Genomic DNA, 13,554 nt, shown 5'->3' on the forward strand with positions numbered 1-13,554 from the left:
TAACAGATCATGAAAAGACAAATCATTCTAATAAATGCAGGAAGTTATTTTCAGTCAGTTTGTCAGGTGTTATAAACCCCTCTGACTGTCAGGCTGCTTCACTGACGGTGTGTGAAGCAGAGATACTGCAGGTCCTTCTGCTGCTCAGAGCTTCAGTTAACACACATTATAACTAGATGGTGAATCAGAAGACAACGAAACTATAAAACGTTTAATCTGTGATCTGTTTTCACTCCGGTATAAAACTCAGTGATGTTGAGAGGTAAAGTTATCAGATCAGTCTGATCGGCAGCAGCGTCCAATCAGTAACTGATCTCCAATAAGGGGGCGTGTCGGTCGGCAAAAGACTTCCGGGGAGGATACACTGGTGTATCCTCGCTCATAGCTCCTCGATCCTCGATGCACAAATAAGGGCTTTGGAACGGTCTTCAAAATGGCGCACCAGAACAACTTCCGGTTCAAGCGAGGAGCGAGGAGCGAGGAGCGAGGAAACGAAAATTAAGAGCTTTGGAACGTACCCCTTATAAATAGAGATGGCGTGAAGTCACATCAGTTCTGTGTTGGACGTTAGTCTGAGAACAACGTCGGGGGAAAATCCACAACAGGAGAAGAAGAAAAGCGGATTTCTGTCTGTATTTATCCAAGGCAAGAACAACGGTCTCCTTTTTATTTATTTATCATTTTTATTTATTTACTTGTGTAAATGTTTTTTGCCTGCTGAAGTTCAAAAAGATAAATGATCTCTGTCCCCCATATGTGGCTCCTGGTCTCAGGAAGCAGGACAGAGGAAGTGATCCCTGTGTTTTGTCCCTTTCTCCATGCTCACATGAATGCTACCCAGTAATAGGATTCTGTGATGTCTCTGAACATATTTGTTCTTCACATTAAACCTGAGTGAAGTTTCTTCAACAGAGAGATGTCTTCCTCACATGGGTTGAAAGTAACAGTATGACGTTTTCTTTTGCAGATGGAGGGTGATTAACACCAAAGTTGATAATGTGACGAAGGAAGGGAAAGAAAATCATCTTGGAGTGACACAGCATTTTTCCAGTGTTTATCCAAGGTAAGAACAATAGTCACCTTTTTATATATTTATTTATTATTAGCTTGTGTTTTTTTTTACCTTACTCAGAGTTATGGATGTAAGTTAGATCTTTTATATAACATCCATGCCCATAGTGTGATGGTGACACACTAAAAGAAATGATCTCTTCCCTACATGGCTCACCATTTTCTGTGGAGAGACAGGGGCTGGGCACAGACCCTGAAAAAAAGCAGGAACAAAAGAATGTGGAATGTGGTCTGATTGGATTGAAGTGAGGAGATAGTGATCTCAATCTAGACCAGGGGTCTCCAACCTTTTTCCCTCTGAGAGCTAATTTGATAAAATGAAAATGACTGAGAGCCACTCAACGCACCAAGTTGTACATCACCGATAGCAAACATAATTTCTGTCTTACTTTTATGGTCCTTTAATAAGGTTTCAGCCATCGCAGTCATCGTCTCTATTACAATCCTTCCACAGGCGAAGGGCTTTTTGTGTTTCATTAGGATGTGCACCACTAAACGAAGCCTCTTCGCTTCATTGGCCTTCTTCGTCAGTTTGGTAAACAGAGACTGTTGCAGGGTCGGCGCCAGAGTATTAGGGGCCGACGGGCAATCAGCTTTGACATGGGGGGCATTTTTTTCACCTCATATAGCCTTTATTAAGTGTATATTTAACATTATCATGTTTCATGAAAGAAATAAGCTGACAGAGGTGTATACATACTGTCACTTTATGCGCACAGGCTCGCACGGACGCATACACACACATGCTGTTATGTCCACAAAAACATGTTATAAACTAACACCGTGTCCTCACTGGATGTGAGCGTCACATCGTGCATTAGACGCTCTCTGTCCACACTGAATACATTAAATCTGCACTTTTGTTACGTCATGTAAACAAACCACGAACATATCAGCTGTGAGCTTCACATCAGACTGGAGCTGGAGACGTAACCACTTAAAAGATGGGTTAGTTGTTATCTTCCTATGTTTGTAGCCTACTTTTTAAACAGAAAATACACGTTTTATATTGTGATATTTACTGGAAATAACATGATATAGCCAAGAGCAAGTAGGTTGTTATCTAGCGATCTTCTCCAGCCAGCTGCCACCTTAAATGGTTTCTGTAGTGAAAGAGGAGGTACTGTAGGCTACAGATAACTCCTCAGGCACGCTCTGCGTCTTGCTCGTGCCAGGGTCAAAATGTGCACACAGACAGGGGCCAAGATAAACAGGGAGTTAACAACACATTAATCTAACAGTCTGACTGATTTCTTCATAACTACAATTTAAGTTAATAAAGATATTAAATGTGGGTGTTTCTCTCACCAGTTGTTGTCCCTGCTCAGCCTGCTGTAGTGTAACATTAGTCCATTGTTTTATTCCACTATACAGAACAGAATAATCCAAACAGGTATGTAAGATGTGAGAGGAGCACAGGGTGCTTTTTACTCTCTTGGTCCTTTAATGCACCTGGTTTGTAGGTCTACTTTCTCTCATTGTTTTAGCTGGTAGATTTAAAAAAAAAAACACAAATGACAAATGGAGCGGATCAAAACGAGGCTTCTTACTGAAATATTGTAATGACGGCTCATATTTAACACAGTTTCCATAGTTGTCTCTTTGTGCTGTGTGTTCGTGTTTTATTTTAACCATTAGTGAGGTGGCTGTTATATTTTTTGACAGGTAGCTCGTAATAAAGTTTCACTAGTGAACGCTACACATATAACTGCGAGCGTCAATACTTGTGCTAAAAGTGTCAATAATCAAGTTATTATTTTCATTTACATCCAGGACAACTGACCCGGTTTTCTTGGCTCATTTTATCTAAACTAATCAGCCGTTCCTCGTCCATGTTACGGCGCTCTCAATGTGTCCGACACATGTTCAGATGAGACGTGTTACATCTTTTACTGACTGACACGCTCACACCGCAAATGTGACAAAAAACAATTCCTCATGAAATAGTATATTTTTTGCCTTTTATTGGCCTGGCTATTTTCTGCCAGTCTCTCAGACCTCTCTTTTCTGTCATTGTCAAATCTGGTGTGCACTTGCTAGTCTGCTAACATCGCTGTATGTTATGGCGTTACAAAGCTGACAGCAGCCTAACTAGTTTAATTGACAGCCAATAGACATACTGTATAATCATTTGGTCTCAGAAGGGGACGGGATGTCTGTGAATTGGATTGGGTAGTAATTTAAACAGTTTTACAAAGTGACTTTGTGTTATTATCAAATTTATGTACATATTCTTTGAACCGTTAGCGAGCCACTCAGAAACAGGTAGCGAGCTACTGGTTGGAGAACCCTTATCTAGACAATCTAATACGTTTTTGTAACATGCAAGAAATTTTACTTAAAACTTACTCATGAGTTTAATGTGTTTTCATTGGTCTTTAGGGAATCTTTCAATTTCTTATAGCAGTTTATTTCTGTAGACTACTACATTAACATTAAAACAATTAATACAATCAAATTACAATTACATTAATTACATCATTCTAGAGGACAATTACAGCATATCAGGGAATATACACACACACTTTTTGAAAAGATCTTCGGCCGGTCTGATAAATCGACTGATATTTAACAGCTTATATCATCATCAGCATCAATGTAGACCAATAAATAAGGAAATTGCTGTATAGGGGATTTGTTTGAGGCAATTTAGAAACTGTCACCATTACATGGTTTGACCACCAGAGAGGACTGGCAAGTTTATTTTCCAACTGTGAAATGTTAACGTCCTGTGTTCATGTAAGAAAAGAATATCAGTTGATCTATTTTAACATAATTTTTAAATATTTATCAAATATTTTGGCCTCATTAATCCACTAACAGTGGAGTTATAATCTTCAGTAATTCCGATGAGGAGTGTAAAATTTGCAAAAATAGAAGACAATAATTTAACAGTATTTTGCATGGAGTTTGGCATGACTGTCTCTCTGTAATGACTGTACCAGGAGCTATATGAAGTGAACTAAAGCTATCTGTGATTCCAGTTTCACCATAAACAAGATACACTTGCCTGTGAGCCAGTTTCATTTAGCACATGTTCATCTGTATGCAAGATGATAATGGACTGAATGTAACTGTATAACGTTTTCTCTTGCAGATGGAAGGTGATAATAAGTTAACACCAAAGATGATCATTTAGTGGAAGGAGAAAGAAAATCATCATGGGTGAGTGGAGTGACAAGTCCTTTTTTCAGCACTTCAAAGGGGTGTAGTAGTTTGAGCTGTTTGCAGTGACATGTATCTTGTGATTTGTCTTCTCTGCTTTTAAAGTGTTAATATATTACCTAAAATATTCCCTTGTGCACCTCAAGTTTGGCTCTAGCAACACTGTATTATAAATTATAATTTGTTATTGTGAGATTTGATATATATTGTGGAGAAACGCAGATATATGGAGAATATTAGCTCAAATGCTAAACACCAAATTTAGAGATTTGGTTAATATCAATTTGCAAACCGCAAATATGCCAGATGTGCGGCAGAGAACACGATCACTTCTCTGATTCTGTTATTTTTATCTTTTCTCACTATACAGCTGACGAAGTTGAGCAGTCACCAAAGAGTTGGACTGAATCTCAAGTAAGCACCTGGCTAAGATCCATTGAAGTGACTGAGCAGTACATAGAGAAGCTCTATGAAGCAGCAGTAGATGGAAAATCCCTTCTTGTATTGAATGAGAAAGTTTTGAAGTCAGAGTTTTGCATGAAATCAGGGCCTGCTTTTTTTATTATTCAAAAGAGAGATGAGCTCATCAACGCCAAACAAAAGTCTCAAGATAAGAAAAAGACCACCAGTGGCAAAACACTGGAACAGAAATCAGTTCAATGTCTTCCCCCAACAAGTGAAGGTTCTTCAGCACAGACTCCTGAGAGAGATCAAGATGTCTTGAAGGATAGACAAACTGCTCAAGAACAATGTGTGTTGACATCAAAGGAAGACTGTAGACCACGACCATTTGATCAAGAGGGGATTGATTTCATATATGTAAAGCACAGTGTCCTGCAGCCTGAATCAGGTGCTTTTAATCTGATATCTCCATGCCATGAATTTAAGTCTCTTTCTGTAGCTGCTGCATTGGATCGTACAAGACTCCAAGCTAAGTTTGCCAATGAGGTCCTTAAATTTGCAACTGGCTGTATGAATATCAGAACAAATGGTACAATACACTTTGGTGTGATGGACAGCAATGAGGATGTAGGAAACGTACATGGTGAGATAATTGGCATCCCTGTAAAAGAGAAAGACATTTATGTAGATGCTTTGGACAAAACTGAAAAGAGTTTCTCTAACACGGAGCATGTGCGCCAGTGTGTGCGGCCACCAAGGTTCATTGAGGTTATCGATCGAGAAAGTACAGAAAAGAGGTATGTGGTAGAGGTTGATATTGTGCCTTCAATAGGTGTCGTTAAGGGCAAGGTGTATGCAGTTCGTCTGCCGAACTTCAAAGAGTCAACCAACAAAGTAGAATTAGAGATAGAAGCGATTCTGCGGAGGGTGGGTGCGAAAACGGAGCCAGTGAGCGAAAAAGACCTAGGTGATTTTTACCAGCGAGTCAAAGATCGGGATGCTCAAAGAGAAGAAGCAGAGAAAAGCCAGTTCCCCAGTGCTCCAGACTTCTGCCAAGACCTCGGAAGGAAACTCACAAAGCTAATGACGAGTGGGAAGAAATTCATTGATACAGAGAAATGGTTCATACTCGTCACAAACAAATTCAACCCCGATGACCTCCGCAACATTGACTGGTTGCTTAACATGAACATATTCTCTGTGTTTGACTTTGATCCAGACTCAAAGATTTCAGGTCTTTGCAGTAAATACCTTCAGCATCACGCTGCAAACAAGCATTCTCTGCAGAGCTACAGGATATCTGGTGACATGAGCATCGAAGAATTCACAAGCCGCTTGCATCTGTTTGATCAAACTAGCTGGATCTTTTGTAATGGCCGCACTGACTACAAAGGAAGTGAAACATGTGATGAAACGACTTGGATCGAGACAAAAGTGACTTCACTGCGGGAATCTGTGTCTTTGATCTGTAAACACATCTTGCCAAAGGGGACGTTCCAGGTCCTTTTTCTTCTCACATCACCAGTTGAGAAGCCTCTGTTGCTCACATTTTATGAGTTTTTATCAGACATGGAAAGCCATAAAGACATCATCTGCATCTGTGAATCACAGAAAAACTTCCAAAAGTGGCAAAGCTTTGCAGAGGTCTCATGTGGAAAAGAAACTCTGAACAATTCCAGTGTTGTTGGGATGAAAATGAGTCACATTAACGCAACTCTGCAGCAGGTACAACCAGTTAATGCATGTGCCAGCAAACACTTGCCAGTCTTTGTGAGGGGGACTTGCCTTCTTGAAACACATGAAGAGGAACAGATGTATTCTCTGGAAATTCTGACGGTCGACCATTGTGATGAAACAAGCAAAGACTTCATCGATGAGGAGAAAGTAAACATTGATCAGCAATTCTACCATGGTGGGAGAGTGAACTGGTTGAATTTCTGGCTTGCTGAGCACAAGCATGTTGGAGAGGTAATTGAAAGAGATGCTTATCATGAGGTTTCCAAACTTCTCAATAATGCTTTGAAGTGGACTGCAGATCAATCTCCGGTGAACAGCATAAACATCTACCATCATCCAGGAAGTGGTGGAAGCACTGTCGCAAGACAGGTGCTGTGGAACAACAGGAAAGATCTTAGGTGTGCAGTTGTGAAGCCTTCATACTCAGCTGGTCTTGTTGCGCAACATGCAGTTGAACTAAGAGAATATGAAGAAAAAGATTCACAAACGTGTCTTCCTGTGCTGCTCCTCATTGAAGACTCAGACAAAGAATACCTATATGATCTCAGGAATGAACTAGAGGGTGCCATTAACGTCAAAAGAATCCAGTATGGAACTCCATGTTTCATTTTGTTGAGCTGCAGACGATCCCATGATCCAGAGAAGAAATGCAAGGAGTCTCCATTGCAGAATGTGTCTGTCACTCACAAACTGTCTGCTGAAGAGAAGAGAAAGTTTGCTGGAAAACGACAGGAGCTTGAGGAAGACTATGAGCCTGAATTCATCCTGACATTTTTTTTGATGAGTGAAGAATTCAATGCGAATTACGTTCAACAGTTTGTGGAACATTTGCTCCAAGGCATTGACCGTCAATCTGTTGTCACTCACCTCATTCTCTATGTAGCACTGCTGAACACTTATGTTCAAAACTCTTTCATCTCTCAGTCCCATTGTGAAGCTTTGCTTGGTTTAGACGTTAAGTGGGAAAGGTTTCGCCAGCATGAGTTTGAGAAATCACTCGGTGATCAGGCGAAGCTAGTCTTCTTGCACCTCAGAGATAAAAAGACACACATCAAATCAATCAGGATCATCCACCCACTCGTTGCAAAGGAAATTCTCCAACAACTTTTGGGGAACCATCAGACCCAGAGCAGTTTGGCAATGGATTTGCTCTGTAACAAGATGCTTTTTGAGCACAGATTTGGAAGGGACGAATATCTGTCATTTTTGAGAGCACTTTTTATGAGACGATCCAGAATAAGCAAAGGGGACAAATATGATAGTTCTTTCGCTCCTCTGATTGAGCATGTGTGTGAAAAGGAGAAAAGCCCAGACAAAGCAATTGAGTTACTCAAGGAAGCGTTCCAGTGTTTCCATAAAGATCCATTCTTTGCACAACAACTTGCTCGTCTTCACTATACTTATGAAAAGTTTGAAAAGGCAAAATACTGGGCAGAGACAGCAGCCAAACGACAGCCCAACAACTCATACATACTTGACACAAAGGGGCAGGTGTACAAGAAATGGTTCCAAGCTAAATGCAAAGCTATTGACAATGACAAAGTCCCAAAGACAGCTCAAAATATAGCAGATGCTGTGGAGACTGCACTGAAAGCCCAGGAGTGTTTTCAAGAATGTGAGAAAGCAGCTGATGCAGATATGGAAAACGTTAACAGTTCAGGTTTTTTTTCTGAAGTTGATGTTGGCCTCAGCCTGCTCAAACTGATCTCTTCATTGCAAGTGTTTGCAAACAGAGACAATGGCCATTCAGAGTCTATGAAGTACCTGTTAACAGATTACATTCCAGAGGAAGTTGAAGAGGCCTGGGAACCATTTCATGGTCGTTTGAAAAAACTCAACAAGACAATGCAAGATGCCTTGGAATGGATTTCAGAAGACCTCAGTTACTTCCAGACAGACATCGGTGCAGATGAAGAAGAGACCCCTGAAAGTCCTGAAGAGAAGATAAGCCATCCACTGACATGGTTGGCAAAAAGATCTTCAGAGTATGGGGAGTACTTCAGTGAAGCTAATTCTACTGAACTTCTACAACATGGGCAGTCAATCCCAGCCGATCTAACTCCTTTCCAAAAACGCATGGTCATCTATCAGCTTGGCGGAGGTAACGTAACATCCATCCTCTCCAAGCTAACTGACCAGAGGAATGCAGTAAACCTTCTATTGAGCATCCTTTCTCTCTACCCCAGCAATCCAATAAAGGCCAAATTTGGCCAAAAGGATATTGTCAATTACATAATGGCCCACATTTCTCTGAAATGCCTGTCACCACAGACTCAAAAGGTAGCTCCTCTGAAAGATCTACAGGCACTTAGTCGTCAGTTCCCTTCTGATGAAAATAAATGTTCACCATGTGCCCTGTTCTTGCTTACCTTGCTGTTCTGGCCAGAGGATCATGACACAGATCAAGAGAAAGAAACCAAATATGAAATTGTGCAATCAGCTGTTGAAGACCTAGAAAAAGACTACTGGACCAAGATGAAGGATATTCCTCAGCGGAAAAGAAGGATTTACACCCAATTTTTTCTCGGCAATGGGAAAGGATTGGATAAATTTGTCCACAAGACAAAGGTTGAAACAGTCACAAAGGGGTTCTCTGTCTCCGAGAAACGCATGGAGTGGTTCAGGGGTGAGGCATGGAAAAAGCCTGAGATTGCCACGATGCTGAAATGTGTGTCTGGTTGGACTGAAGATGGAGTGGTGTACCTTGAAGGCCCTCAGAACAAGAAGTTCAAAATCCAGCCTATTCATTTACCTTCAGTGCCTCATAGTAATGAAAACATCACATTCTACCTGGGGTTCACATTCAAAGGCCCTGTTGCCTACAACATCATTGTGAAACAATAGTTTGTCTTTGAACAATGATCCTGATACATGGCTGTATGTCATATTGCTGAAGCATGGGCCTAGTATCCACCTCATTACCTAAGAGCTAGAACAAATTAAAAAGAGAAAAGATCAATTCAAAACACACAAAACTTCTTACGGCAGTTTGTCAAGTAGGCAATATTTGTGAAAGACGAAACAAAAATGTTGAAGCACATGGTATTGTTTTGTAAGATGAAAGATTGTTTGATGTTTCCCCTCTTGTACTTGTATATAGATGCACATGTAAGTGTACTGAAAAAGTTTCATAAAAATGACTCACCAGTTTTTGTGTATATATGAACATGGACTATGACATGATTGACTCTGGATTCCCAGAGTAAAAACAATGTAAACTGAATGTGCTACTCTAAAGCTCGATGCTTCTTAAATAGGAACTCAGAGTGCCTGTTTCAACCTGTATCTAGTATCCTGTTATTTTCTGATTGTTTGTCGATCCAGTTCAGATGTATTGCAGTTCACACCTGGCATGAAAATGCCTTTCAAATGTATCTCAAGTGAGCGTTAGTGCCTGGATTTTGCTAACGGGCTCACATTTGGTGTTTGGAAACTGAACTAGACTGCTGTTGGACAGAAAACAGCATGTCACAGAAGATGAATTTTGGTGTCAACTGTTCTTAAACATCTGGGCTTTATAGTAGATCATGATGGCTTATACTCACTCTTCTATATTTACCAGGATACAATGTAGAAAGCAATGGAATTAAATGCAACTACCTTCATGGGATTTGTATCAGTGTTTTAACAATGTATTAGGAGATAAACAGCAACAGTATGCACAGTTGGAGAAGAATGTGTATACATATTGATATGCAATAGAAACATGTGTAATAAAGTGCTTGTATAGATATTGAATACACTTTACACAAATTATGAAAACACACTTGTCCTTAAAATTAAACTAAAAATGATGTCAGTACCTGTAGTTTTATTGCTATACATTTTTAATTTGTTTTACTTATTATATATTTGATGATGTTTTTGATAGTAACATGAAATATTTGACTCTGTAAACATTGGTGTTCTGTATGTAAAATATATCACAGAATACAATAAACTGTTTTTTTCTCTCTTCAATTTCAGTTTTATGTTGTCATTCCTTGAATAAACTTTCATGTTCAAGTGATAGTGATAGTCTGTTCAGAAGATTTTATTGTGCAACAACTGGCTGACTATATAAGACATACTTGTTAGACTTATACTTGAAAAATGAACACAAATTGACACTTAACATCAAGCATTTTAACACTGTCCAAAGAACTTGAATATTGTTTTTCATCAGTTAGGCTATAAAGTTTGTGCAAACTTCAGAAACGAAAAAAAAACATTACAACTTTGTGGTGTTAATAGTTTAATCATTCTGGACTAGTAGTAGTAGTTCTGACTGAGACAAGGTAATCAGGTCACTCAATACAGGATTATTAACATTTGCAATGCAGATTACTATAAAAACAAGTCTAATTTTTTGATATTTCAGCGATCTCAAAAAATGTCAGCGTATGTACCTCATCAGATTTACAGGGGTTCCCATTAGTGTTTTTGACTTATCAAATAGTTTTTATTGGCTAATGACACATATAATATTTATGCAATATATGCATATTTATTTTTATATATTAATATTTATATATTTATATATTTATATATATATATATATATTAATATTTGATAAATATTTAAGTCTAAAATGATGGTGGTCACTAGTCTATTAGGAAACCAAACATCTTGATTTAAATAACTTTGCATTTATTTTTGTAGCCAATATATTTTCTTTCCTTAATTGAAACTTGTTCCATGCACTTACTGTGACTGAGTGTTGTGTTAATGACGACCAATCAGGTGATGACAGACAAGGATCATACCATCAAGCAGGGAGGGGCGGGCGTCTCTTTAGCTCCTCTCCAGTGGCTCCCTGTGGATTTTTAAAAATGGAAATGAATAACTGTTTTTTGTTTACATTTTCATTTTGTATTTATCGTATCCTATTGTTGTAGGTCAGACGGGAGCGTTGCCTTCAAGAGCGGACACCAAGCGGGACTCAGCTGCTGCACCGTGAGCTGGTGAGGACCAGGCCTGCAGTGCCTGGGATCCACTGCTGGGTGCCGCAGCTGCACCCTTATTTAAGTGCCTTCTGTTCACCGGGGTTAAAATGTTTCCCAAACAGAACCGTCCACAAGTCTGTCTCTGCCTCGAGGAAGTCGGATAACCAACAGGGTGTTATCTTGTAGCTGGACTGAGCAAAGAATTTTTTTATTTTATAACGGCATGTCCAAAAAAAAAGTGTTTGTCCCACCCAAAACTATCTGGCCTCTCTTGTGGGAAACATGTCTGGATGTTGTTGTTGTTGGGTAGTTTTATAGTGCAATGTTGTATTTCTGAGTGAGCCTGTTCACTGCACAGATACTGTATGTATATTTTTGTATAGACTTGATTCAGAATCTGGATCATTGATGATGAATCATTTAATATGGCCAATGTGCCTTTTTTTAAAAATATCATTACATATTTGCCAACCTTCACGATTTTCCCAGAAGATTCACGTTTTTCATTTCCCTCTCCCGGTTTGTGACAAATGTTCAAACCTTTTTTTTCTTTTTTCTTTTTCGTTATCTCAACCTGTTTCTGGCGCTGTACAGCGTGTAAAAGCCCTACTGTTTCCACCCGGACGACAATACAGCTACACCAAATGTTGTTTTCTCGATGGGGAAAGAGCTGCTCGCGGTTTGACCTGCAGGTTCAGCGCACATTGTCAGTGTGCACTGCCCAAAGTTGGGCGTTGCTCTATGCAGCGAAAAAGCCGTCGTGGCGTGTAACACGCCATCGGAAATTACGGGATTCAGAGCGCAGTGGTGTCGTTGTCGCGTTGTGTCTGAAAGGACCTTCGGTGAGTGAGAGACGAAGAGAGAAATGGAGTAGGAAAACTGTTCACACCAGAGGAGCAGATTACTCTTATTCCTGAGAATTAAAAGTAAAATTAAAGGAACAGTGTGTAGCTTTTCGGGGATCTATTAGCTGATATGGAATATGATATTTATAAGTATGTTTTCATGAGTGTAAAATTAAATAATGAATGTGTTTTTTACGTCACCTGAAGGCCACCGTAGTTCTACGACACGCTGGTGAAACTGCGGTAACGTGAGCTGCAGAGTGTAAAACCGCCGTACCGCCAGCCGCCGTCTGACTTCCGTTGCTCCTACAGTAGTGTTATTATGGTATGGATGGCCTCTGAGTGAGGCGAACGGCGTTACCACGGTTTTGCACTCGGCGCTCGGAGGAGTGATTGGAGGGGTACACAGTTGGTTGCAATCTGCAACCACACCACTAGATGTCACCAAATCCTACACACTGCACCTTTAAAGGTATTTAACATAAAACTGCTGTTGCAGCGTACTTTATAATTATAAATATTTTGCAGTTTTCGTTGTTTAAAAGTCACCAGAATGCAGGAAACAAACACACATTTTTGGTTTTGTAATCCTCTCTGTTGTTGTTTTTTTATGTCTCGAGGTTGGCAAGTATGACCATCACTGTGCTGTATGGGTACAGATCTTTAAATTTGACTATGCTAAATGTGCTTGATTCCAGTTAATGCTGCTAGACTGCTTCTCTTTTGTCAATCAAGACTATTGTGCTGACTCGGCAAGAGCGGACTGTTCCAAAGGGTGTTCAGGGTGGCATCTGAATACAGTGGGTAATTTTATTCTCATGTGATTAAGTAGTCAGATATGAGTTTTAGAGGTCAGGCTGCAGAACTCGCGTATAATAACTTTTCAAGGGTGTCAAAGTGAAGTTGATGACTTGCACATTAAATTCTATTTTTTTTATACTGAGATTTTGCTTGTTGATTGATGTTGCTGCAGCTCAAGATGGAGATTTGGAAAATATGGAATATGTAACTACAGTCAGTGCCTAAGAGAAGCTACTTTTTTTTTTTTTAAACTCTTTTTTTATTTGAGAACAAAGAACATGAGGTCATCATGGGTGTTACAATATCAAATCACAGTACATTTTTGTAAATACATCTTAATATAAAATGTCACACTTCAATCAACGGTGTAAATACACAATCCATTTTTCCCAGTACTCAATACTTTTTTCCAATTCCAGCCTTAAAATAAATGTGAGTCTTTCATTACAATACACTTGATTTACAATACCCCGCCATTGTTCTAATGTTGGAGGATCAGTCTGCAACCACTTTCGCGTTATGGCTTTCTTACTACTTGCCAAGAGAATCTTTATTAAATATTTATCTTTGTGAAAAACAATTTCTGGCATTTTTCCCAAGTATAGTAT

General features: G+C 39.5%; 2 protein-coding genes across 2 annotated transcripts in view; both read left to right on the forward strand.

The window, feature by feature from the left end:
• LOC141781193 (sterile alpha motif domain-containing protein 9-like) overlaps positions 1 to 13,554 on the forward strand; it is a 62,495-nt gene that overhangs the window by 35,636 nt on the left and 13,305 nt on the right. The gene's annotated exons all lie outside the window — the stretch shown is intronic.
• Positions 547 to 9,575, forward strand: LOC141781194 (sterile alpha motif domain-containing protein 9-like). The gene is made up of 4 exons (XM_074656758.1): positions 547 to 645; positions 968 to 1,063; positions 4,169 to 4,236; positions 4,607 to 9,575. The coding sequence occupies exons 3-4, from the start codon at positions 4,233 to 4,235 to the stop codon at positions 9,217 to 9,219; spliced, it is 4,617 nt and encodes a 1,538-aa protein (XP_074512859.1). The 5' UTR covers positions 547 to 645; positions 968 to 1,063; positions 4,169 to 4,232; the 3' UTR covers positions 9,220 to 9,575.

This window comes from Sebastes fasciatus, chromosome 13 (genome assembly GCF_043250625.1).
Source record: "Sebastes fasciatus isolate fSebFas1 chromosome 13, fSebFas1.pri, whole genome shotgun sequence".
NCBI lineage: Eukaryota > Metazoa > Chordata > Actinopteri > Perciformes > Sebastidae > Sebastes > Sebastes fasciatus.